This window comes from Anas acuta, chromosome 12 (assembly GCF_963932015.1).
Source record: "Anas acuta chromosome 12, bAnaAcu1.1, whole genome shotgun sequence".
NCBI lineage: Eukaryota > Metazoa > Chordata > Aves > Anseriformes > Anatidae > Anas > Anas acuta.
This window is the reverse complement of record NC_088990.1, coordinates 12,867,758-12,888,230: the sequence shown is the minus strand read 5'-3', so window position 1 is coordinate 12,888,230 and position 20,473 is coordinate 12,867,758. Positions and strand designations below refer to the sequence as shown.

Here is a 20,473-nt window from a genome sequence, read left to right as displayed (position 1 = left end):
GCTGCACCTGCACCACGGTTTCAGCCCGGCTGGGAAGGCCCCACCCAGTCTGTACCATAACTGAAGAAAGAAAAAAAGGAAAGAAAGAAGAAAAAAAAAAAAAAAAAACAAAAAAAAAAACAGAAAAAGGGTTTATTTTTTATTTAGTGTTTCTGTTGTGCCTGTGCGATCCTGCCTGTCCATTAAACCAGCAGGGCTCAGCCCTGCCTACTGCCACTTCCTCATTCAGAGGGGGGGACCCTTAGGGGCTGGAGGCGAGGCTGCGGGCCTCGCCGCCCCCTCCCGGTTAATTACAGCCGCTTAATTGCTTAATTACAACCGAGGGGAGGAGGAGGAGGAGGAGGGCGCAGGCGCGGTGGCGGGGGGTGCCCGGCATGGCGGCGGGCGCCATGTTGAAGCACCGGCGGACGGCGCTGGAGCGTGTGGAGAAATTCGTGTCCGCCGTGTACTTCACCGACTGCAACCTGCGGGGCAGGTGCGAGCCGGCCCGGGGGGCTGCGGGGGGCTCCGGGGGGGTGCCGGGGGTGCCCCTGTACCGTGCCCCGGCCGTGTCCCCGCAGGCTGCTCGGCGCCCGCTGCCCGCCCGCGGCGCTCTCCTGCTTCCAGAGCCCGCTGCGCCTCCCCTACAGCCGGGCCGTGGGGCAGCGCTTCCAGCCCGCCGCCCTCGGGGACTCCTTCGGGCCTCCGTGAGTACTGCAGAACAGCGCGGGGCCGTGCTGGTGCTGCTTAAATCAAAGGTGGTTAAACCTCGGGCCAGGCAGCGTTGTCACCCTGACACGCCAAATGTGTGCGGTGTCCCCGCTGTGCTTCGCCTGAGGACGAGCGGCTCCCCTCAGGGGTGCTCCCCTCAGCTCCCCGCAGCGAGGTGAGGGGCTCCGTGCTCTGTTTCCAGGTGGGAGACCTGCTGGTTCAAGGTGGAGCTGAGCATCCCCCCGGAATGGGCAGGGCAGGAGGTGCACTTCGTCTGGGAGAGCGATGGGGAAGGCATGGTGTGGCGGGACGGCCAGCCCGTGCAGGTGAGGAGGCGCAGGGCATTCACCTCCCTCACCCCTCTGACGGGACAGCAGGAACCCCCTCCTGGTCGTTACACGCTCTTTGGAGCGATGCCTGCAGGGGTTGTGGCAGGGGAATAACGTGTGGACAAGAACAGCTGGAGGCCTGGACAGGGTGATCATGAGGAACAGCATAAAGAGGATGTGTAGTTGTAGGGTTGTTTGGCTTTACTCTGTAAAATAGGTAAATAGCAAACAGGTGAGGGGGCAGTGTGTGTGTAGGAGCTAGGACGGGGCAGGGTGAGGCTCGTGGTTCACCTGCTGTGCTTTGTGCTGGGCCACAGAGGGTCTGGGAGCTGTTTCTGAAGTTCAGTCCCAAAAGTCAAGCTGCTGGTGTGTTTGAGCGTTTCCTAGGGGCTGACTCCTCACCAGGAGTTAAAATTCTGGTCTGCAAAGTAGTCCCAACGGGAAATCCCTTGCTTAGGCATTATCAGATGTCTTGCAAGACAGGTAGGCGAGCTCCGGGCCTGAGATGTACATCTCCAGCGCCAACAAGACTAACAGGTCGGGCTCTTGGCAGGACTAGCACAGGTCAGCTTCAGTCCTGCAGTTTCCACGCCGGTTGTTCTGTGGGGAAGCAGGGCCCTACAGAACACGGGACCCCACCCCCTGTGTCCAGCTGCTCTGTCAAGCCCGCTGTCGTGGGCTTGTGGGCTGAACGTGCTGCCTTCCCCTGCAGGGGCTGACGAAGGAGGGTGAGAAGACCAGCTACATCCTGACGAGCTGCCTGAAGGAGTCGGAGCCCCACAGGTGAGCGGTCAGCCTGGCTGCACCCCCTTCTGCTGGGGGATCTTGGACTTCTGGCAGCCACGAGACCCCCAAGCCTGCATCGGGGCATCCAGTGGGTCTGCCAGGAGTTGGGGTTGGGGTCCTGCTGTGGGGTGGGACTGAGCCTCCCCAGCTGCGTGCTCGTGGTCTGTGCCCTGATGGCTGTGTCCCCGTGTCCGCAGCGTGACGCTCTACGTGGAGCTGGCCTGCAATGGGCTCTTCGGGGCTGGCAAGGGCACCATGATCGCGCCTCCGGACCCCGACAGGAGGTTCACTGTGAGCAACGCTGAGCTCGTCGTCTTCAACAGGGATGTCTACGAGCTGCTGGTGGATCTGGAGATACTGCTGGACATGGCCCAGGTCTGTGCACCCATTCTGTCATCCTTTCCACCTCCTTCTACAACTCCTTCATTTTATCCTCTGCTGCTGCTGCTGTTCCAAGACCTGTCCTCCCACCGGGAGGCTCTGGAGGAACAAGTATTTGCTCCTGCTGCTTGAGCTTAATTGATGTTGTCTAGAGCAGGAGAAAACCAAATGGGGAGAAGCCACAGGTGGTTGTTTCACCCGTCTCCTGTTCCAAAACAGGATCTGTTTGACCAGAGCAGTCTGTAATTGGTGTATGTGTAACCTGGCTTTAGGAGGACACGTGCACAGACGTCAGGCTGTGTCTGGGGACGTGGTGTGTGCCTGGCACCGCTGGCAGCGTCAGGTGCTGGAAGGAGGCAGGAGGTTCTCCCCGGGGCGAGTGTGGGTGCAGAAAGCTGTCCTCAGCTCAGAGTCAAGCTGTCCTCCTCCCAACCCCAGCTCCTCGGGGAGGAAAACCAGCGGAGCTTCCAGGCACTGTATGCCGCCAACCAGATGGTGAACGTGTGCGACGTTACCGACCCAGCCACCTTCCCTGCTGCCCGCAGCCTGGCTGCGGCTGTCTTCAACCAGAAGAACGGCGAGAGCCAGCACACCATCCATGCCATGGGGCACTGCCACATCGACTCCGGTGAGAGCAGCACGGCGTGCCCTCCCTGCTGGCTGCCCCCGAGCTCCAGGCAGCGAGCCCCGAGGGAAGGGAAGGGGCTCTGTGCTGCCACACAGCCGGTCGGACTGGGCACGTCTGGCTTGCTGTGCCCCTGCTGCTGAGGGCTGGCTTACAGACCACCCTCTCCTGCCTGTCGGAATTCAGCCTTCAGTTTTCAGTCCCTGCAGGGGGCTTCGGTCTCAGCGTTTCCCTGCCTGATCCTTGAAGGGCAGCACAGCCCCGTTCCCAGAGGAGCCTTTAGGTGGGTATTTGTGCCGAGCGATAACTGCGCTGGGGCTGTGTCTGTCCCTGCAGCCTGGCTGTGGCCGTACGAGGAGACCATCCGCAAATGTGCTCGGAGCTGGGTCACGGTTATCCACCTGATGGAGAGCAACCCCGAGTTCACCTTCGTCTGCTCCCAGGTGAGTCCTCTCCCTCCGAAACCTCTGGGTCAGGAAGGGGTTGCTCTGGGCAGTGTTGGGGGTTGTTGCCAGGCTCTCTGAGGAGCTTTTCTTCTGCTTGCGGCGTGCTGCTTCTGCAGCGTGACCCCAGACAAGAGCAGAGGTGACCGGCAGCACCCTGTGCGGAGGCACGGTGGGAGCTGAGACTGTCCTCTGTGCTCTGGCAGGCGCAGCAGTTCGAGTGGGTGCGGAGCTGGTACCCAGGGCTCTACGCCCAGATTCAGGACTACGTGGCAAAGGGACGGTTCATTCCTGTTGGCGGCACCTGGGTGGAAATGGTGAGAAGCGTGGGGAGCTCAGTGAGCCCTTCTCGTGCCATCCCTCTGGGGCCTGGCGCTGGGACAGGGCACAGCAGGGCCTTTGCTGCCCCTGTCTGGTCGGTGGTGAGCTCCTGTGTGTGGTGTCTGGCCCTGGAAAAATACCATCCCTCTCCCAAATCGCTTTGTTGCCTTCTCCACCCAGAAGCCCTCAGGGCTGCTGCCCAGCCCCTGCTCCGCACTGCCTCGGGTTCTTCCCCTTTTGTTTGTCCAGATCCTCCCCAGGCAGGGTGACAGCGGGTGGGAGTGGGGCTGCACCCAGGAGCCCTCTCCCCATGCCTGGTTCGGTACCTGATGTGCTCTGCCCCCAGGACGGGAACCTGCCCGGCGGGGAGGCCATGGTGCGGCAGTTCCTCCAGGGCCAGCGGTTCTTCCAGGAGCAGTTTGGCCGGATCTGCTCGGAGGTATCTGCTCTTCTGCACGCTGTCTCCTTCCACCCCTTGCTGTGCTCGGGGGTTTCTCGATGGTTCGCCTTCAGAGAGCACCTCTGGGTGCCTCACGTAGCTCTGCTTTTGGCAGCTAAAGCTGTGATGAGTGAATGCCCAGTCCCCAGCGCGTCCTGCCAGTTAGCACAGGGTTAGGAGTCGGTGTCCCTTGTGCAAGAAGGGCTTGGGGCCTTCCTGCCGGGACACCCCGGCCGAGCTCAGGCTGTGGTGTGTGTGACTCGCGTGTTTCTCTTCCTCTGCTCCCAGTTCTGGCTCCCGGACACGTTTGGGTACTCGGCCCAGCTGCCCCAGCTGATGCGTGGCTGTGGGATCAGGCGGTTCCTCACGCAGAAGCTCAGCTGGAACCTGGTGAACGCCTTCCCGGTGAGCTGTGCCGGGGTCTGTCTGCAGGCTTTGCCCCTTTCTTCCACAGCCAGTCATTCGGCTCAGCAGACACAGGCTCTTCTCCCAAAAACTCAAAGCTGGGACCGGTTTATGGTGGTAGCAGTGTCCTGCCGGGCTTTAGGGGAGGGGGATACAATGATCTCAGCTTGGCTGCCCATAACTGCTGCCTCCAGGTGTTCTTTTGCTCCTAACAACCCCCCAGACAGGAAGCTGTGACCTGTCTGTGTGGGCTTCTAGTGTACGAGTTCTGTGTTGAGGTGGTTGGAACATGCTCTCTGTACACACCTTTGTGGGGGAGATCAGTTTGGGAGCCTTGAGATGCTGAGCAAGGGGCTGGTTAATGGCTCATTGGCTCTGGCACGAGCACAGATTTCTTTTTGGGAACTCCTGGGGATGATGGGCTGTGTTTTAACGCTGTGGGACAGGGAGGCTGGTAGAGACACCGCACTTGTCTTTGTTTCCCCTGCAGCATCACACTTTTTTCTGGGAAGGCATCGATGGTTCCCGAGTGCTGACCCATTTCCCCCCTGGTGACTCCTATGGGATGCTTGGGCGAGTGGAGGAGGTGAGCGGGGCTGCCAAATCTGCACGTGAAGCCCAATGCCAGCCTCATGGGACCAGATCTGAGGCTCCTGGGGGAGGGCACTGCCTGGGAAGGGAGTGGGGATGCTGGACAAAGGATTTTAGGGTGCCTGGCAGTCAGGTGCCTGCCTCTGAGATGTGTCCGTGCCTGATTCCTGTGTTTTGGGGTGGGGAAGAGGGCCACGGCCAGACTTTGCACCCCAAAGGCTGGTGCAGCTCTCTTGTGTGGAGCTATGGGAGCTGGGGCTGGGTACCGGGAGAGTGTAGCTGTGCAAAATTCCTTCTAGATGCTGAAAACAGTGAAGAACAACAAGGACAAAGGACGTGTGAACCACAGCGCTGTGCTCTTCGGCTTTGGAGACGGAGGAGGGGGCCCCACGCAGAAGATGCTGGACAGGATGAAGAGGATGCGTGACACAGACGGGCTGCCGAGGTAAGAGAGCTCCCTTCCCCTCGCCTTCTGCAGGCACAGAGCTCTCATCACAGCCCCCAGAGGGTCCCACTGCTTCTGCCAAAGCAGCTGTGTCCAAAAAACGTGGCTCAAAGCTCTGCAGAGGCTGGTTTGGGGAAAAGTCATCTGGCAACAAGGCAGGGTGTCAGCCAGCTGCTGCCCCTCAGCAGGACCCCTCACCACTCCGCTGGCCCTGCCTGCAGTTTGTATTTTGGGGGGATTTCTGAGCTGAAGATTTCCTTTGCTTCCACCGTGCTGTGGTGGTTTACACCTCTGTCCTCAGCCATCCACAAGCCACCCCTTTGAGATCTGTTGGGGTTTCTGGTGCCTCACTTCTGGGCCTGTCACCTTTCCTGGTGAGGATACAGCACTAGCTGCTCGTGTGCTTCCCTCCTGACCTATCGCTGTCTGTACCTCCCTCCCCCAGGATCCAGATGTCCACTCCCGACCGGCTTTTCTCTGTTCTGGAGAAGGAGTCGTCGCAGCTGTGCACGTGGGTGGGCGAGCTCTTCCTTGAGCTGCACAACGGCACGTACACCACCCAGGCCCAGGTGACTGCGGGATGCAGGCTGCTCGCAGTTCTCTCTGCCCCTCTGCAGGCAGTTCTAGGTTTCCCTTTAAGTCTTGACTGTGGGAGCCACATCGTAGCCAGGCCTCCCCAAGCCAAAGCTGACTGTTAGTCTTTAAGCAGACTTTTTTCCAAGAGGGAGAAGGAAGCCAGGGCCACCTTGATCTATAACTGCCTTGTCCTGTGCTTTAGCAGGGCCCTGATCGTTGCAGAGGTGGGGTGAAGAGGAATAAGGGGGGGGAACAGACAGGAGGAGCCTGGCCTGGCGTTAAGCTGTGCTTTGTGCTGGGAGTTGTGGGGCTGAAAGCCAGGGTGACCTGTGGAAAAAATCCCCCTGGTGCCTGCAGCTCAGGACACCTCCAAGTCACCAGCCTCCTTGCGTGGAGCTGGGCATTTTGCTGCTGGTGTCAGCGATCTGCTCGGAGCTCCAGACTTCCTAAGGATCTTCCTTCTCTTCTTGGTTGGCACTAGATAAAGAAGGGGAATCGGGAGTGCGAGCAAATCCTCCACGATGTGGAAGTTCTCAGCGCCTTGGCTCTGGCACGGGACAGCTCCTTCCAGTATCCTGGCAGCGAGCTGCAGCGGCTCTGGAGGTGGGGGCACACGCGAGCACCGATGGCTGCACACACGCTGCTCCTCCAGCCACTGATCGGGGCTCCACATGGAAGGGGTCACAGTGCCGGGCTTCTTCCACTGAAATCCTCAAACCCTCACTCCAAAGCCACTGGGAGCTCCAAGCTCTTCCTGCTCTCCTGGCTGGAAACTTCATTTCCAACCCAAGCCTATCCTTGGCCAGTTTTGGCTCGTCTGAGCTTGTGCAGCAATATATCTGCTAGCCCCAAGGGATTAAAAAAAAATAGCTCTTACTCCCCATGGCTGTGGTTTGCTAAGATGACAGCTGACAAGTCCTAACATAAAGGGATTTAAAGGGTGCTATGCAAAAAATCTTGTTCTCCCAATTACTTCCTAGTGGGGGCACAGGGAACAGTTACAAGGTTTGTCCATCTTGCAAGCAGGGCTTGGTAAGCTCCAGCAAGCCTGCTGCTCTCCACAGAGCCTTTTCACATCATTCTTCATTTCTGTTTTAGGTTGCTGCTGCTCAACCAGTTCCACGACGTGCTGCCAGGCAGCTGTATCCAGCTCGTGGTTGAGGATGCCCTGCAATACTACGCAGGTGAGCAGGGATTTGGGCGAGGAGGACGCTTAAACCTCCTGGAGCACACTGCCTCTTGCCTGGTGCAGATCTGGTGCAGATGTTTCAGTCTTGGATTGCCTGTGCAGGACAGTCATGTGTCAGTAATTGTGCTAATTGGACTGGGGAATTACCAAAACGCACTGATTACTGAGTTTTTGCATGCTGTTTGCATGCCAGGAGAGACCCCAGCAACGGTGGGAGCTGAAATCAGCTCCTTCGTGCCCAGGAGCAGTTACAACATCTTTTATTACAGCTCAGCAGTTTTCCAGCTGAACTGGCAGAGCTCCTTGTAGCCTTGTAATAACAAAGTTAATAATTGTAAACTTTAATTGCTTAATAGATAATATTAATTAATATTAAGAACAATTAGTAATTGTAGCTTGGAAGTAGCCAAAGTATGTGTACATTGCACAGGAGCACCAGATAGGAGGAACTACCTGCCTGGGCTCAATTCAGTCCTTTTTAAAAGTTTTTTTTTTTCCTTTTTTCTTTTTATTTTCCCCCTTAGAGATCCGCAAAGCTGGTGCTCAGCTGCAGGAGGAAGCTGTGCAGTCCTTATGCGGGGACCTGCTGCAGCCCGAGTCCGGGCACGCCGAGGGCACCCTCGTGCTGAACACTTTGCCCTGGGAACGGACCGAGGTGATCTCCAGGACCGGGCCAACTGGAGCAGAGGTTTTAGGTTTGTCTAACACGGGGGGAGCTTTTGTAGCTGAGCTTCTTAAAAGGGCACAGGTCTGAGGATGTTGAAGTAGAGCCTCTTTTCTTTCCAGCTCTGGTGACAGCCCCCAGCATGGGCTACACGATAGTGAGGGAGCCGTTGCCACCCCTGCAGCCCGTGACAGTGACGGAGCAGGTGAGCGCAGCGCAGGTCGGGGTACCTGCACCAGAGGCTGACTGGGGAGAAACCTAGAGAATGCAGCGTGCAGAACTTATAACTGGGGCCTTGGTGTCCACCTTGCCCCATGGAGTCATGGCTCTGCTTGTCCTTTTCCCCCAGGAGGATGGCTCTGTCACCATGGAGAATGGGGTGATTGCGGTCCACCTGGATGCAATGGGCCGCCTGATTTCTCTTCGTCTGGCAGACTCTGAGAGGTCTGTCCCTCACCTGGTGCCTGGAACCAGGCTCCTCAAACTTTTCTTGGGCCTTTTTCTCTGTGTAAACCCTTCACAAATGCCAGATTTTAAGGTTGTTTCTCTGCTCCAGGGAGGCAGTTGCAGATGGCTGCTGTGCCAACCAGTTTGCTCTCTTTGATGACGTTCCCCTGTACTGGGATGCCTGGGACGTGATGGATTACCACCTGGAAACCAGGTAGAGGAGCAGGACATGCAGCACTTGGATTCTCACTTTGCTTTGAGTTTCTTGCCTCCCCGTCAGTCTTAGCTGTAACAAAACCTCAACAGCTCTCCTGTTTCTGGGCATTCGCTCTGGAGAAGCCAGTGCCTGATTTGGGATCCTGGATCTTCCTTGCGGGGACCAGCTCTGCCTTTACCCCTTTCTCTAGGAGGCCAGTGACAACGGTGCTGAAGCCTCTGGAAATCACCCTGGCAGGGGACCTGCGGGCAAGTGCAAGGTTCTCTCTGCGGGTCGGGAAAAGCAGCACCTTAACCCAGGAGATCATCCTGGATGCCGCGTGCCCGTATGTCCGCTTCGTGACCGAGGTATGGCCAGCAGCTGCTGCATTAGGGACGTGTGGTGTGCAGGCAGGGCCCCGGGAAGCTGAACCGTTCTTCAGAGTTATGTTTCCCCTCATTCCCTCCTCTGGAGCCTCCTGTTGCCTGTGAGGACCCTGCATGAGGTCCCCCGAGGGACTGAGTGGCATAGAGAGCATCGCTTCACCCATTTTCAGATTCCACTTCACCCATTTTCAGGCTCCAGGGCTGTTGTACAGTTCTTGGGCCTGGTTGGGAGCTGGCTGCTGTGCGCTGGGGGCAGATGAGTGCGGTCTCTGCCCGCCAGACCCCTCTGACCATGCCCTTCTGCTATGACATTTAGGTCGACTGGAAGGAATCCCACAAGTTCCTGAAGGTGGAGTTCCCTGTGCAGGTCCGGAGCACGAACGCCACCTACGAGATCCAGTTTGGGCACGTGCAGCGGCCAACGCACTGGAACACATCGTGGGACTGGGCCAGATTCGAGGTGAGAGGAGAGGTTTATCTGCTACCAGGGCCGGGCTGCACCTCCCGCAGGGGGCTGCTCTTCCTCCCAGGCAGCAGCTTGGTGTGGCAGATCCATCCTGTGGTGCCTCCTGCAGGTGTGGGCTCACAAGTGGATGGACCTCTCCGAGCACGGCTTTGGGGTGGCGGTGCTGAATGACAGCAAGTACGGGGCGTCAGCACGTGGGAACGTCCTCAGCCTCTCGCTGTGAGTGGGGCCGGGGTGGTGGTGGAGCTGCAGTGATCGCTTCGACTCCTGAGATGTCCCTTTCAAATCAAGGCAGCGCCTGAATGATCGTAGTAAGCAAGGAAATAGTTTGGGATTAGCCAAAGTGGCCGTCTTCTAAAACCTTTTGGCTGACTTAATTCAAGTTGACTAAGAGAATGTAATTCCTTATGCTCATAGATAATTTCGTAGAGATCAGATCAGGTTTGCAGCAATTAATTTTTCCGTTGCTGGCCAAAACATGCCCCAGGAAGGGAGGCTTAAAGGAGGGGGGAGGAATGGTGACGTTCCATACGCATGAAAACCTCAGAGAAACTCTGTGTTTCAGCTTGAGCTGTGAGTTTCATGGGAAACCATAAAAACCATGGGAAACCAACCCTCAGAGGTTGGTGGTAGTTTCTGGGACACCTTGTCCACAGTCCATTGCCAGAAATCAGCAGAAATCAGCTTCCACCTCTGGGCCTGGTCTCAGAGTAGCACAGAGGGGGGAGGCAGCTGTCTTGTCGTGGTGCTGCAGGCTGTGTGGCAGAGGAAGAGGACTAGGCGATGCCCATCTCCCCCTCCTCTCTTCCCTCAGGCTGAGAGCACCCAAGTCCCCTGACGCCACGGCCGATATCACGCAGCACCGGTTCACGTACGCTGTGCTACCTCACCAGGGTGAGTGCCCCAGCGAGCCTCGGGGTGAGCACAGACTGTCCTGTCTGTGTGTCCATGGAGGCTGACTCGAGGTTCTGGTGCTGCAGGTTCCTTCCAGGATGCGGGTGTGATCCAGTGCGCTTACAACCTGAATTTCCCCCTCCACGCGGTCCCAGCCGGCCATGCCCAGTGCCCAGCCTGGAGTGCCTTTTCCGTGAGCTCACCTGCCGTTGTTCTGGAGACTGTCAAGCAGGCGAGTCCCATGGGATGGAGTGGGGAGGCGGAGGGGACGCTTTGTTACCCAACCTGGTTAAGCTGCACTTGTTCAGCGTGGTCGGGAACTCCCTCGTTGGCGTGTCAGAGCAGCTCAGCTGTGACTGCCTGCGTCTGGCTGTCCCCCGAGGTTCCCATCCCGTGGGGCTGAGTTTCTCTCCGTGCTGTGTCCCCGAAGGCTGAGGACAGGCCCGATGCGCTGGTGCTGCGGCTGTACGAGGCGCACGGCAGCACGGCTGTCACCTGGCTGCGGAGCTCCCTCCCCATTCAGGAGGCAGTGCTGTAAGTCCTGCTGCAGGGCTGGGCGCGGGCGGATCCGTGGCTGTAGCTTCACCAGCTGCCTTCTTCCCCAGCTGTGACCTCCTGGAGCGGCCGCTTGCCAAGAAGCACCTGGTGCTGGAGCAGCAGGGCATGAGGCTTTCCTTCACCCCCTTCCAGGTGCTCTCCGTCCTCCTGGTTCTGAGGCAGTGATGCCCTCAGTCCCATTTTTTTTGGGTGCCACAGCAACCTGGGCCAATGCTGGGAGCTCAACTCACAGCCCTAGGCTGCTGGGAGCCCTCTCCCTGGGTTGGGGACAAACAAGGACCGGGCGTTTTTACTGCCCCCAGTCCCGTGAGATTTCCCAAGAGCAGTTCCAGGGAAGAGCAGTCTTTCCCCCCCCCTTGCCACCCCCACAAAGCTCAGGAAAAGAGCTCCATTTCCTCATGGAAGGAGCAGTAAATCTGCCCTGCCTAACCAGGGGGTTTGGGGAGCAGCAGCTTTCTGTGCTGGCTGTGTGTCACAGCCATTGTCCTTTCCAGACCAAAGCAGCACCCAGCTGCAAGGCGGGAGCAAGTGTAAAAAACACTATAGTTGTTCTTCTCCACAAATAAAAGAATTATGTAAAAATATGTTTCAACCTCTTACCTTATTTCCAGCTGCCTTTACTTCTCCTGTAGTGTCTCCTGCCCTGGGCTCACACTCTGGGGTGGGGGAGGCAGCACTTACCTGTTTTTGGGGTTGGGGGTAGAGTGGGGAGAGAGCCTGCTCCAGCCCATTGCAGGGAGGGGCTGGTACCAGCCCAAAAAAGGCAGGCACGGTGATTTCTTACCCAAAATACTTTTATTAAGCAGCTAAAAAAGGCTGGCTCAGGGATCCAGGGAGCAGTCAGAAAAAGATGAGGAAATACAGTTAGGGAGAAGAGTCAGAGTGACACAGCACCCAAAGTCTGTGGTCCTGAAGATCTGCTCCCCACACCCAAGCCAGAGCAGTGAGGCTTTAGAGAACATGATTAAAAACCAAAAACCATCAGGGGAGGCACGCAGCCTGCCCCCAGCCCTGAGGCTGTAACAGCCGTGCCTGAAGGTGGCCCTGGGGCCCAGGCAGTGCTATGCTGGAGGAGGAGGAGCTGGGAGGAAGGCAGCTTGTGGTGCTCACACTGCGGGGGCTGCGCCTGGAAGGTGGGGAGGAAAACAAGAAAGGGAAGGGAAAGGTTGGTGCCACAGAGCCCTGCTGGCTCCTCTCCTTCCCTCGGTCGCCGTGGCATGCTGCTTGCATGCTTGTGCTAGTCCAGAACTCAGGGAATCACCGCCTCACCTGCGCCCTTGCGTGCAGACGCCCGGCGTCTTGTCGCTTTGACTGGAGCCTCAGGCTTGGGGGAGGCTGGAGCAGCAGCTGCTGCCCTCCTCGCACGGGCACGGCCCCTCCGTGGTGGGTCAGGCACTGCTTCCTCCTCCTCCTCTTCCTCCTTCTTCACGGCCGACGTTGCGGGGTTCTCTGCACGCCTGGAGCGCCGTTTGGAGGCGCGTGTGGTGACCTGGGCAGACAGAGCCAGGGCTTAGCAGCAGCAAGGTGCACGTGTTGGAGGAACAGGAGGGTTCCTGCACCACCTGGCCTGCTGGCTGCCTGGGACAAGCCCCACGGTGCCTGTGGGAGCAGGCTGAGGACCCAGGACAAGCTCTGGTCCCAGCAGGAGCCATGCCAGCCCCGAAGCATCCTACCTGAGCAGTCGGAGCGTCAGGGTCTGCCTTCGGGCCAGCACGCTTCTTGCGGGACTTCTGACCTGCACGGGAAGATGGGGTTGGGGTTGGGGTGAGGGGAGAGGAGGCCGTGACCGTTCAGGCAATGGGGGCTGTAGGAAGGACTCAGGGGGGCTCCCTCTCCCCTCCCACCACCCTCAGGTGAGGACAGGACATGGCTGCAAGCCTGGAAAAGCACCCAGTGGGTGCTGGGAGGAAGCCAGCAGGCTGCATCCCCCAGTGCCACAGGCCTGAGTGCCCCAACAACTGCAGCAGTTGCCTCCCCAGCAGGGCCTGTGAGTGGTTCTCTTCCTCCTCCAGCCCTCTCAAAGCAGGAGCAGGTCCCGCGGGGAGCAGAGGGCACTCACCTCCGGGAACCATGGGGCCGGGCTCACCCTGCAAGGAAGGGGACAGAGCAGTGACCGGGCTGCCATCGCTCCCCAGGCACCTCCAGCACAGCGGGCTGCTGGAAAGGGAGCTTCCCGGTGACACAGCACCACGCGGGGGGTCACAAGAAGCAGTAGCCGAGCTGGTGTCCCCCTGAGGGGGTGGTAGGGGCGCCCAGCCCCAGGCAGAGACCCCCAGCCCACCTGGAACCATATGGTCCTGCCGTTGTGGTCGCGCAGGGAGCTCATGCCAGGCACCCCGTAACACCGCAGCCAGTTCTTGAAGGCGGTGTGGTTGTCTGCGTGGTCTGGGTCAAGGAGGTTTTTCTCTGGGAAGGGAGAGAGGAAAAGGGGCAGAGAAACAGAGCTGGGGAGGGAGCTCTGTCCTGCCAGCGCCCAGCCCAGGCCCTGCCAGCCATCCCTGTCCCCCAGCTCCCAGCCCTGCAGCCTCACCTGCTGCCACGACCTCCATGGGCACCGTGTGGCACAGCTCCAGGAGATCCGGGTTATCCCGCTTCAGCTTCAGCTTCTTACTCGGCGGCAGGGAAGAATTCTGCAGGGGCGGAGAAGGGAAGTCACCTGGCAGCTACCTCAGCCTCACTGGGCATCTCGTCACCCCCCAAATACCCATCTCCCCTCACCCCCGAGGAGGAGCTGCCAAACCCCACCAGGACAGGAAATTGGGGCAGCACACAGGAGCACCAGCAGTTTGTGAAAACAACCCTCAGGACGTGTTTTTTTTTTTGTTTGTTTGTTTTGTTTTCAGGCTTTCTTAAAGCAGCCACCCCCCTCTACCCTAAATCAATGAGATTAGGCTCTACTGCAGCCTCCCCCCGATGTTTTAAGCTTCTGTTTGTTTTTCTTACCCCTTCCTCTTTACCCTCTCTCAACCAAACACACAAGATGCTCCCTGAAGGCATGGGTGCAGCTGAGCATGAGCACAGCACAGAGGCACGAGGCCAGGGAGCTGCCACAGCTCGGTGGCACGGCCAGGTGAGGTTAGGGAAGGGCTGCGCACATTTGCCGCTCCACTGGAGGGGCAGGCGTGCTCAGACACGGGGATTTGTGTCAGGAGACAACACCAAGCTGGCTGGGAGAGCTCCCATGCAGCAAGAAGTGTAGTTGTGAAGGGAAAACGCCAGCTGTCAGGATGGGAAAGGGCTCAGGGGTTGTCAGGCAGCAGAAAAGGTTCAGTGACTGCAGTGAGCACCCCCCCAGACCTGTCCAGGCTGTCCCCCAAAAGCAAACACCTCCTGACAGCGGTGCAGGCAGAGGAGGGCTGTGTGAATGCTGCAGGGGTTCTGCCCCATCAGGGCGGGGAGCCAACCGTGAACTGAAACCAGCCCGAACCCTTGGCCATGTCAGCAGAGCTGAAGCAGAGCTTTGTGCCCTGCTGAGCACAAAGCAGGACCAGAGTTTCACACCCAGCTGAGCCAGGGTCTAGAAGCAGCCTGAGCCCCTTTTCAGCCACACTGCTGAGCCCAAACCCCTCAGTGATGTTTCTCAGCTCAGTGTGGCTCCCTGCACAGAAGGCAAGAGGCTCCCAGGACTGAGCCTGGCAGACCACAGCAATGCCGAGCTGTGAAAACACCGCCTGTTCCCACCTATTCCCCACCTTTTTCCTCCTCTCCTGCTCCTGCTGCTTCAGGGCTTCCAGCACCGTCCGAGCCTTTTCAAAGGGAGGGATCTTCAACCTGAGAGAGTCCACCCGTCACAAGCCTGACCTCTCGTTTCTGACACAGCTTAGCACGGTAGGCAAAGGCACTCAGGTTTGGTCTTGGAAGAGGCTGGACACGGTGTGGTTTCAGCTCAGCAAAAAGCCTTATTATGAAATGCACCTCACCTGTACAGGATCTCAGCACGGAGGTAGTTGCCGATCCCATTGAAGTACTTCTGGTTCAAGAGGGCCTCACAGATGGGCTTGTCAAAAGCTTTGTCGTCCAGGTTCTTCAGCACATTCTCCCTGCGACAGAGCACGAGTATCAGGCTGGTGCACTGGGACACAGCCGTGTTACTGCCACCAAGGGCAGAAGACCTGCATGCAGCCTCCACAAAGCAACCAAAACTGTCCTTGAGTAAGGGGCAAAACAGTAAAGTGAAGAATCCCAGAACCATTGAGGTCGGAAAAGCTCTCCAAGCTCATTTGGTCCAACCACCCCCCTACCTCTGGTGTCGCCCACTAACCTATGTCTCTAAGCACCACGTCCAACCTTGCCTTGAACACCCCCAGGGACAGTGACCCCACCACCTCCCAGGGCAATAAATCCCAATGCCTGACCACTCTTGTGAGCCCAGGGAAGAGGAAGCCCAGCACAGGCGCCCCACGTCCCCCCACACAAGGGAAGTGCTCTGGCAGGGAGTGGGTTCAGCTCAACCCTGCGCACTGCTGCTCCTCCAGCCCAGGGCTTCAGAGCTGGGGACCGAGGCAGCGAGCGGAGCCTTGTGAGCTGCCAGAAGGCGCAGGGAGAAGCCAAGGGAAGGGCTCCCTGCCACTGCCGTGTCGGGTATGGAAGCGGCAAGCGCTGCACAGCCACGGCAGCACCTCGAGACACCCTGATGCTGCTCGTGAGGGGCACGGACACCACCCCACCCCCTCCCCGCATCCCTCCCCTCACCCCCTTCCCCCCCTACCTGAAGGCCTGGTACTCGGACAGCACGCAGGGCCCTCGGCCGGGCTGCCAGGCATCGCCCAGGCGCCAGGAGCCGAAGCGGCGAGCGTCGACGAAGCAGAGGGCGCGCGGGGGGCTCTCGCGGGTGAGGAAGCGCAGGTGAGCGTGGCGGGGCGGCGAGGTGGCGGGGTGCAGCCGGAACCCCCCGGACATGCCGAAGCGGAAGACGAGGGCCTGCGGGCTGCCGGGGCCCAGCGGCTCCAGGCGCAGCCGCAGCTCCTTGCCGCGGGCGGCGGCGCCCAGGCGGTAGGCCTCGCTGCGGAACGGCACCTCCGGGCCGCGGCCCACGGCCGAGCGCTCGGCCCCGCCGCTGAACACCAGCCCGCCGCACGCCTCGTTGATGTAGCGCCCGGCCAGGGCCAGCTCCGGGCCCTCGGGCATCGCGACACTCGCGACACGACCGCAGCGCCGCGACCGGGCCCCGACTGGGCCGCGCTCCTGAGGCGTTGCCTAGCGACACGCCCCCGGAAGGGCGGGGCCCCCCCGTTGCCTAGCAACGCGCCCCGAGGGGCGGGGCTTCTCCCCCCGTTGCCTAGCAACGCGCCCCGAGGGGCGGGGCTCCTCCCCCCGTTGCCTAGCAACGCGCCCCGAGGAGCGGGGCTCCTCCCCCGTTGCCTAGCAACACACCCCGAGGGGCGGGGCTCCTCCCCCCATTGGCCGCGCGCCGCCCCGCGGCACGCCGGGAGTTGTAGTCCCCGTGGCCGCGCGTTGCCATGGAGACGGCGCTGTGAGGCCTGGGGGTCCCGCGGCCTCCCCGGGCACAAGGGGCGGGCACAGCTCGGGCTCGGCTCCAGCCTTTATTGGGGGGGGCTCGGTGGGTGGGAAGGCGGAGGCAGAATCATCCCCGGGCTCACAGCAGGGTCTGCATCAGCGCCTGGGCCTGCTTCAGCTCTGCGGGGAGAAGGAGAGGGGCGGTGGGGCTGTGGCGTGAGGCAGGGGCCCTGCCCGCAGCCCCCCCCCACGCCCCCCGGGCCTACCTGCCAGCAGCACCCGGAACTTGTCCGCGGACACGGCCACGGGGACGGCCGCCGCTGTGGTGCCACCCCGCAGGCGGAGCAGCAGGTGCACCAGGGGCTCGCCCACGTCCCGCAGCTCGCTGGAGCTCAGCGTGTAGTCCACCCGCCACGACACCGAGTCCAGCTGGCTCACTGCAACGGGAGGGCAGGGTCACAGCCTCCCCCAGAATCACCCAAAGGTCAAAAAGTAACCCAAACGCGTCCTCAAGAGGGAGGGACCCCGCGCGGCCTCTCTCCCCTGCCCCTAAAATCGTGGGGCAGATGCACCGGGGTCACCAGAGGCTGCACTCACGTCGCAGGCTGCAGGCCCTGAGGCTCTCCTGCAGGGAGCTCTGCTTCTCCTCGTAGGACCGGCACAACCCCGTGGCGTGTTCTGCCCAAGACAAGAGACAACACACACACAAAAAGCACCCACTGATGCCAGCTCCAGCCCTGCTGCAGCCAAACCCCAGGTGTGCGGCAACAGGACTGGGCCCAAACAGTTGTAAGAGACCCCAGGGGCAGACAGCATGAAGGGGATGTGGCACAGAGAGGATGAGGACGGCCCCATCCTGCACTGCTTGCTCAGTGCCCAGTGCTGGCAGCTCAGCTGTGGGGCCGCCCCAAAGCCCGCCCCATGTCCCACCTTTGGGCAGCCCCAGCTGCTGCAGCTCGCTGGACAGGGACTCGCCATCCACGTTGTGCTTGGCTGCACTAGAGAAGATGAAGTCAAGGACGGCGATCGTGGCCTTCACATCACCAGACTCTGCAGGGAGGAGAGGATTCAGCCCGATGGCAGCCAGACCTCCTCTGGGAAGCTCCAGGTGGGGAGAGCAGGGCCCTTGGCAGCAGCAGAGGAGCAGGACTCACCCAACTTGGCATCTGATGTCAGCTTCAGGATCTTCTCATACTGTGGGAGACGAGAGCAGGCACTAGTTACATGATAAAGCAATGCTTTAATTCCATTAGCGCTATAGCTCTATGCTGTAAAATCATAACTAAGGCAGAGGCTTGGAGAGCTTCTGCGGTCTCCATTGGGGTTGCAGAGCATCACCGCATCCCCGGGGCAGCTGAGCACTCACATCGATGGCCTCTCCCAGCAGCTCCCGCAGCACCTGGGCGCAGATCAGCTTCAACTTCACGGAGGACTGGGGGGGGGACAAGGACGGGTCAGCGCCCCCACAAGGCAGCCGAGCCCAGCAACGGGGCGGAGAGGGGGGGCGCGGACACTTAACGATTTTGGCCAGGACGCTGATCTCGGCCAGCACCCAGTCGGGGCAGTCCAGGTCCCCGCAGAACCGGAACCGCTGCGGAGGAAAGGGGCGGTGAGAGCCCCGCCGCGGCCCCGAGCCCCCCCGAGGGAAGCGCGGCTCCCGGCCCGCCCGCCCCGCTCCCCGCCACCCGGCCCCGGCCCCACCATCTCTCCGCCGGGCACCTCCCTCCGCCTCCGCCTCCGCGACCCGGAACCGCTCCGGCCCGGCGCTGCGCTCGGGGGAGGAACCGGGGGAGGGCGGTGAGAGGGAGGGGACGGCGAGTCCCAGCCTCGGGGCTGGGGGCGGCACCGGGAGCGGAGCCCGGTCCTGCCGAGTGGGGCCCCGGCCCGGGCTGCAGCCCCCGGGGCTCGGTGCCCGCCCTGGGGCTCCTGGGGCCGGGGGGTCCCGGGGTGGCCCCGGCCGGGTCCCGGCTCCCCGGGGGCGCCGCAGCCGCGCGGGGGGCTCCGGCCAGAGGGGGCGGGGCTGGGTTGGCCCCGCCCCTCGGCTCCCGCCTTTCCCTCACCGCGTTCCCGCCACACCTACCTCCCGCCCTCAGTCCCCACTCAGGTCCGCCCCTCACTACTCTAACCCCCCCCCCCCCCTTCCCATAGTATTGTGGGCGGAGCAGAGCGCGGAGCGCTGCGCCGGGATTGGGCGCACCTCGAGCCACCGAGCGTCGCGATTGGCTGCGGCGCGGAGCCGGGCGGGGCCAGAGACTTAAGAGCGCGCGGGGTGGCAGCGCTGTCGCGGTTCAGAGTTGCACGTAGGGGGAGGCTTCCTCGTGGGGCTCGGAAGGGGAGGCTGAGCGCGGCGGTCTCGGGCTGAAACCAGGTTGGGGGTCTCGGGGACGGGGCCTGTGTCTTCTGAAAAGCCCAAGTGCTGCTTTCGTCAGAGCTTCACGACAGGGGCTGATTTAATTTTTCTTTTATTTTTTTCCTCTCGTGGTGTTTGGGTTGTGCTACGCTTTTTCTCCCTAGATCCTTATTTTGAGTTTGTACCCTTTGTTTCTGGGTCATATCACTCTATAAACGGATTGATTCATTAAGAGAGAGGTTCCCTTGCTCATGCACTGGGTTTCACTGCCAACACAACCATTTCAGCTTGAGCACTGTTCCAGCCCTGGATCTCTGTTCTCAGTGTGTGACCTGTATTTTCATCTTATGCCACAGTATAAATATTCACTGATACTTGTTTAATTAGGGTTTTGTCTGTCAAGCACTGTGTTTCACCACCAGCATGCTGTTTTCACTTCACATCATCTGTTTTTAGCTTGTGCCTGGTGTTTCCACCTTGGATCATTATTCTCATTTTGTGATCTGTGATTTCACCTCATGCCATTGTATAAATATAGAAGCCTGTGCCCTTTGTTTCTTCCTTCCCCCTTGGATCTTTATTTTCACTTTGTGTCCTGTGTTTCAGCTCCAGATGATCAACACTCCAGCTCTTTTCAGCCCTAGCTCTCCATCTCAGCACCAGCTGCTGGCCATTCAGGAGCAGAGATGCTCAGCCTGTCAGCTCCTGTCAGCTCTGGCTGATTTCAGCTGGTTTTGACAAGGCCATAAATCAATTGCTGTCATAACTCGAGTATCGCTATTAACTGTCATAGCTGTACGCTGTGTAAGTATTGATTGGTTAATTAATTGGGAGGTGTTGCAAGCTATGTACTCAGCCCTTTTACGGGTCTCAGAAATGCGGGACTCAGCCTCGGCTCTCAAGCTCTGACGAAAGCAGCACTTGGGCTTTTCGGGAGATGCAGCAGCCCCCGAGACCTCCCCTTCCCAGCCCTGAGAGGGCGCCGCCAGGGCCCGACAGGCTCCGCCTCCGACGCTCAGCCCTGAACTGAGCTGCGACTTCCGCCCCGTGCGCTCTTAACCCCCTGGCGGCGGCGGCCCCGCAGCCAATCCTGACCTTGGGCGTCTCGGGGTGCGCCCAATCCCGGCACAGCGCTCCCCGGTCAGCCCCGCCCACGGGGCTGCGGGGGAGGGGGGGGGGGGGGGGGGCGGAGCGGTGAGGGTCGGACCTGAGTGGGGACTGAGGGCGGGAGGTCGGGCATGGCGGGAACGCGGCGAGGGAGGGGCGGGGCCGCGCTGCTGGGGGAGGGGCCTCTCCTAAGCCGCCTGCGCGCGCCCCCAGCCACGGTCCCGGGGCTGCCCCGAGGCCGCGGGAGCCGCAGCAGGCGGTCGGGAGGGCCGCGGGCAGGGCACGAGCTGTGAGAAGCCAGAGAAGCATCAGGTGCATGGAGCGTGCCGAGCTGAGACAGTGCTGAAAACGAACCACGGTGCGTGAGCTGAAAATACAGATCCGGGGCTAAACACGCAGCAAGAGTTGAAAATATGGATTCGGGGATGAAAAGGCGGCCGTCAGCCAGCGCTGGGAATATCTGGAGGAGCCCTCCCCTGCAGCGCAGAGCTGCTGCATGGGGATGGGGCTGAAGCTGTCGCCCCGGGGCGAGGGGCAGGGCTGGGGCAGCAGCCGGGGACTGCAACGCAGCTGCAGGGGCCTGCAACAGCTCTGCCCGGGTCCGGGTATCCCCAGCACGGCGGCAGGGCCCCGTGGGAGCGGACCTGAGTGAGGACTGAGGGCAGGAGGTCCGGCACGGCCGTGCAGCTCGGACCGCCTTCCCTCAGCCCCTGCCCCGCACCCCTCGG

The 20,473-nt window shown here is 60.5% G+C and overlaps 3 protein-coding genes across 5 annotated transcripts; 1 reads left to right on the top strand and 2 right to left on the bottom strand.

The window, feature by feature from the left end:
- The first annotated feature begins 316 nt into the window (after window positions 1-316).
- Window positions 317-11,415, top strand: MAN2C1 (mannosidase alpha class 2C member 1). Of its 2 annotated transcripts, XM_068696427.1 has the most exons (26): window positions 317-475; window positions 561-686; window positions 893-1,016; window positions 1,732-1,802; window positions 2,003-2,180; window positions 2,625-2,814; window positions 3,148-3,254; window positions 3,461-3,571; window positions 3,922-4,014; window positions 4,303-4,419; window positions 4,910-5,005; window positions 5,310-5,455; window positions 5,901-6,024; window positions 6,513-6,634; window positions 7,130-7,215; window positions 7,745-7,915; window positions 8,007-8,089; window positions 8,234-8,328; window positions 8,441-8,545; window positions 8,739-8,895; window positions 9,230-9,373; window positions 9,489-9,598; window positions 10,194-10,273; window positions 10,360-10,505; window positions 10,704-10,807; window positions 10,879-11,415. In XM_068696427.1, the coding sequence occupies exons 1-26, from the start codon at window positions 375-377 to the stop codon at window positions 10,994-10,996; spliced, it is 3,105 nt and encodes a 1,034-aa protein (XP_068552528.1). In that variant the 5' UTR covers window positions 317-374; the 3' UTR covers window positions 10,997-11,415. The 2 variants fall into 2 exon arrangements, 1 of the variants encoding a protein (XP_068552528.1); XR_011100882.1 differs by lacking the exons at window positions 10,704-10,807; window positions 10,879-11,415 and having other exon boundaries at window positions 9,489-9,690; window positions 10,360-10,411.
- Window positions 11,416-11,607: 192 nt separating this feature from the next.
- Window positions 11,608-16,113, bottom strand: NEIL1 (nei like DNA glycosylase 1). 2 transcript variants are annotated; one of them, XM_068696457.1, is made up of 9 exons: window positions 15,540-16,106; window positions 14,752-14,871; window positions 14,524-14,602; window positions 13,362-13,461; window positions 13,113-13,237; window positions 12,891-12,918; window positions 12,505-12,566; window positions 12,101-12,320; window positions 11,608-11,957 (listed from the first exon to the last, which is right to left on the bottom strand). In XM_068696457.1, the coding sequence occupies exons 1-9, from the start codon at window positions 15,956-15,958 to the stop codon at window positions 11,938-11,940; spliced, it is 1,173 nt and encodes a 390-aa protein (XP_068552558.1). In that variant the 5' UTR covers window positions 15,959-16,106; the 3' UTR covers window positions 11,608-11,937. The 2 variants fall into 2 exon arrangements, with proteins under 2 accessions (XP_068552558.1, XP_068552559.1); XM_068696458.1 differs by lacking the exons at window positions 11,608-11,957; window positions 12,891-12,918 and having other exon boundaries at window positions 12,112-12,320; window positions 15,540-16,113.
- Window positions 16,114-16,360: 247 nt separating this feature from the next.
- On the bottom strand, window positions 16,361-18,163 carry COMMD4 (COMM domain containing 4). Its single transcript, XM_068696469.1, has 8 exons — window positions 17,990-18,163; window positions 17,808-17,879; window positions 17,655-17,720; window positions 17,443-17,482; window positions 17,219-17,338; window positions 16,886-16,966; window positions 16,555-16,725; window positions 16,361-16,468 (listed from the first exon to the last, which is right to left on the bottom strand). Exons 1-8 carry the CDS (start codon window positions 17,990-17,992, stop codon window positions 16,428-16,430), a joined length of 594 nt encoding a protein of 197 aa, XP_068552570.1. The 5' UTR covers window positions 17,993-18,163; the 3' UTR covers window positions 16,361-16,427.
- Between the last annotated feature and the right edge of the window lie 2,310 nt (window positions 18,164-20,473).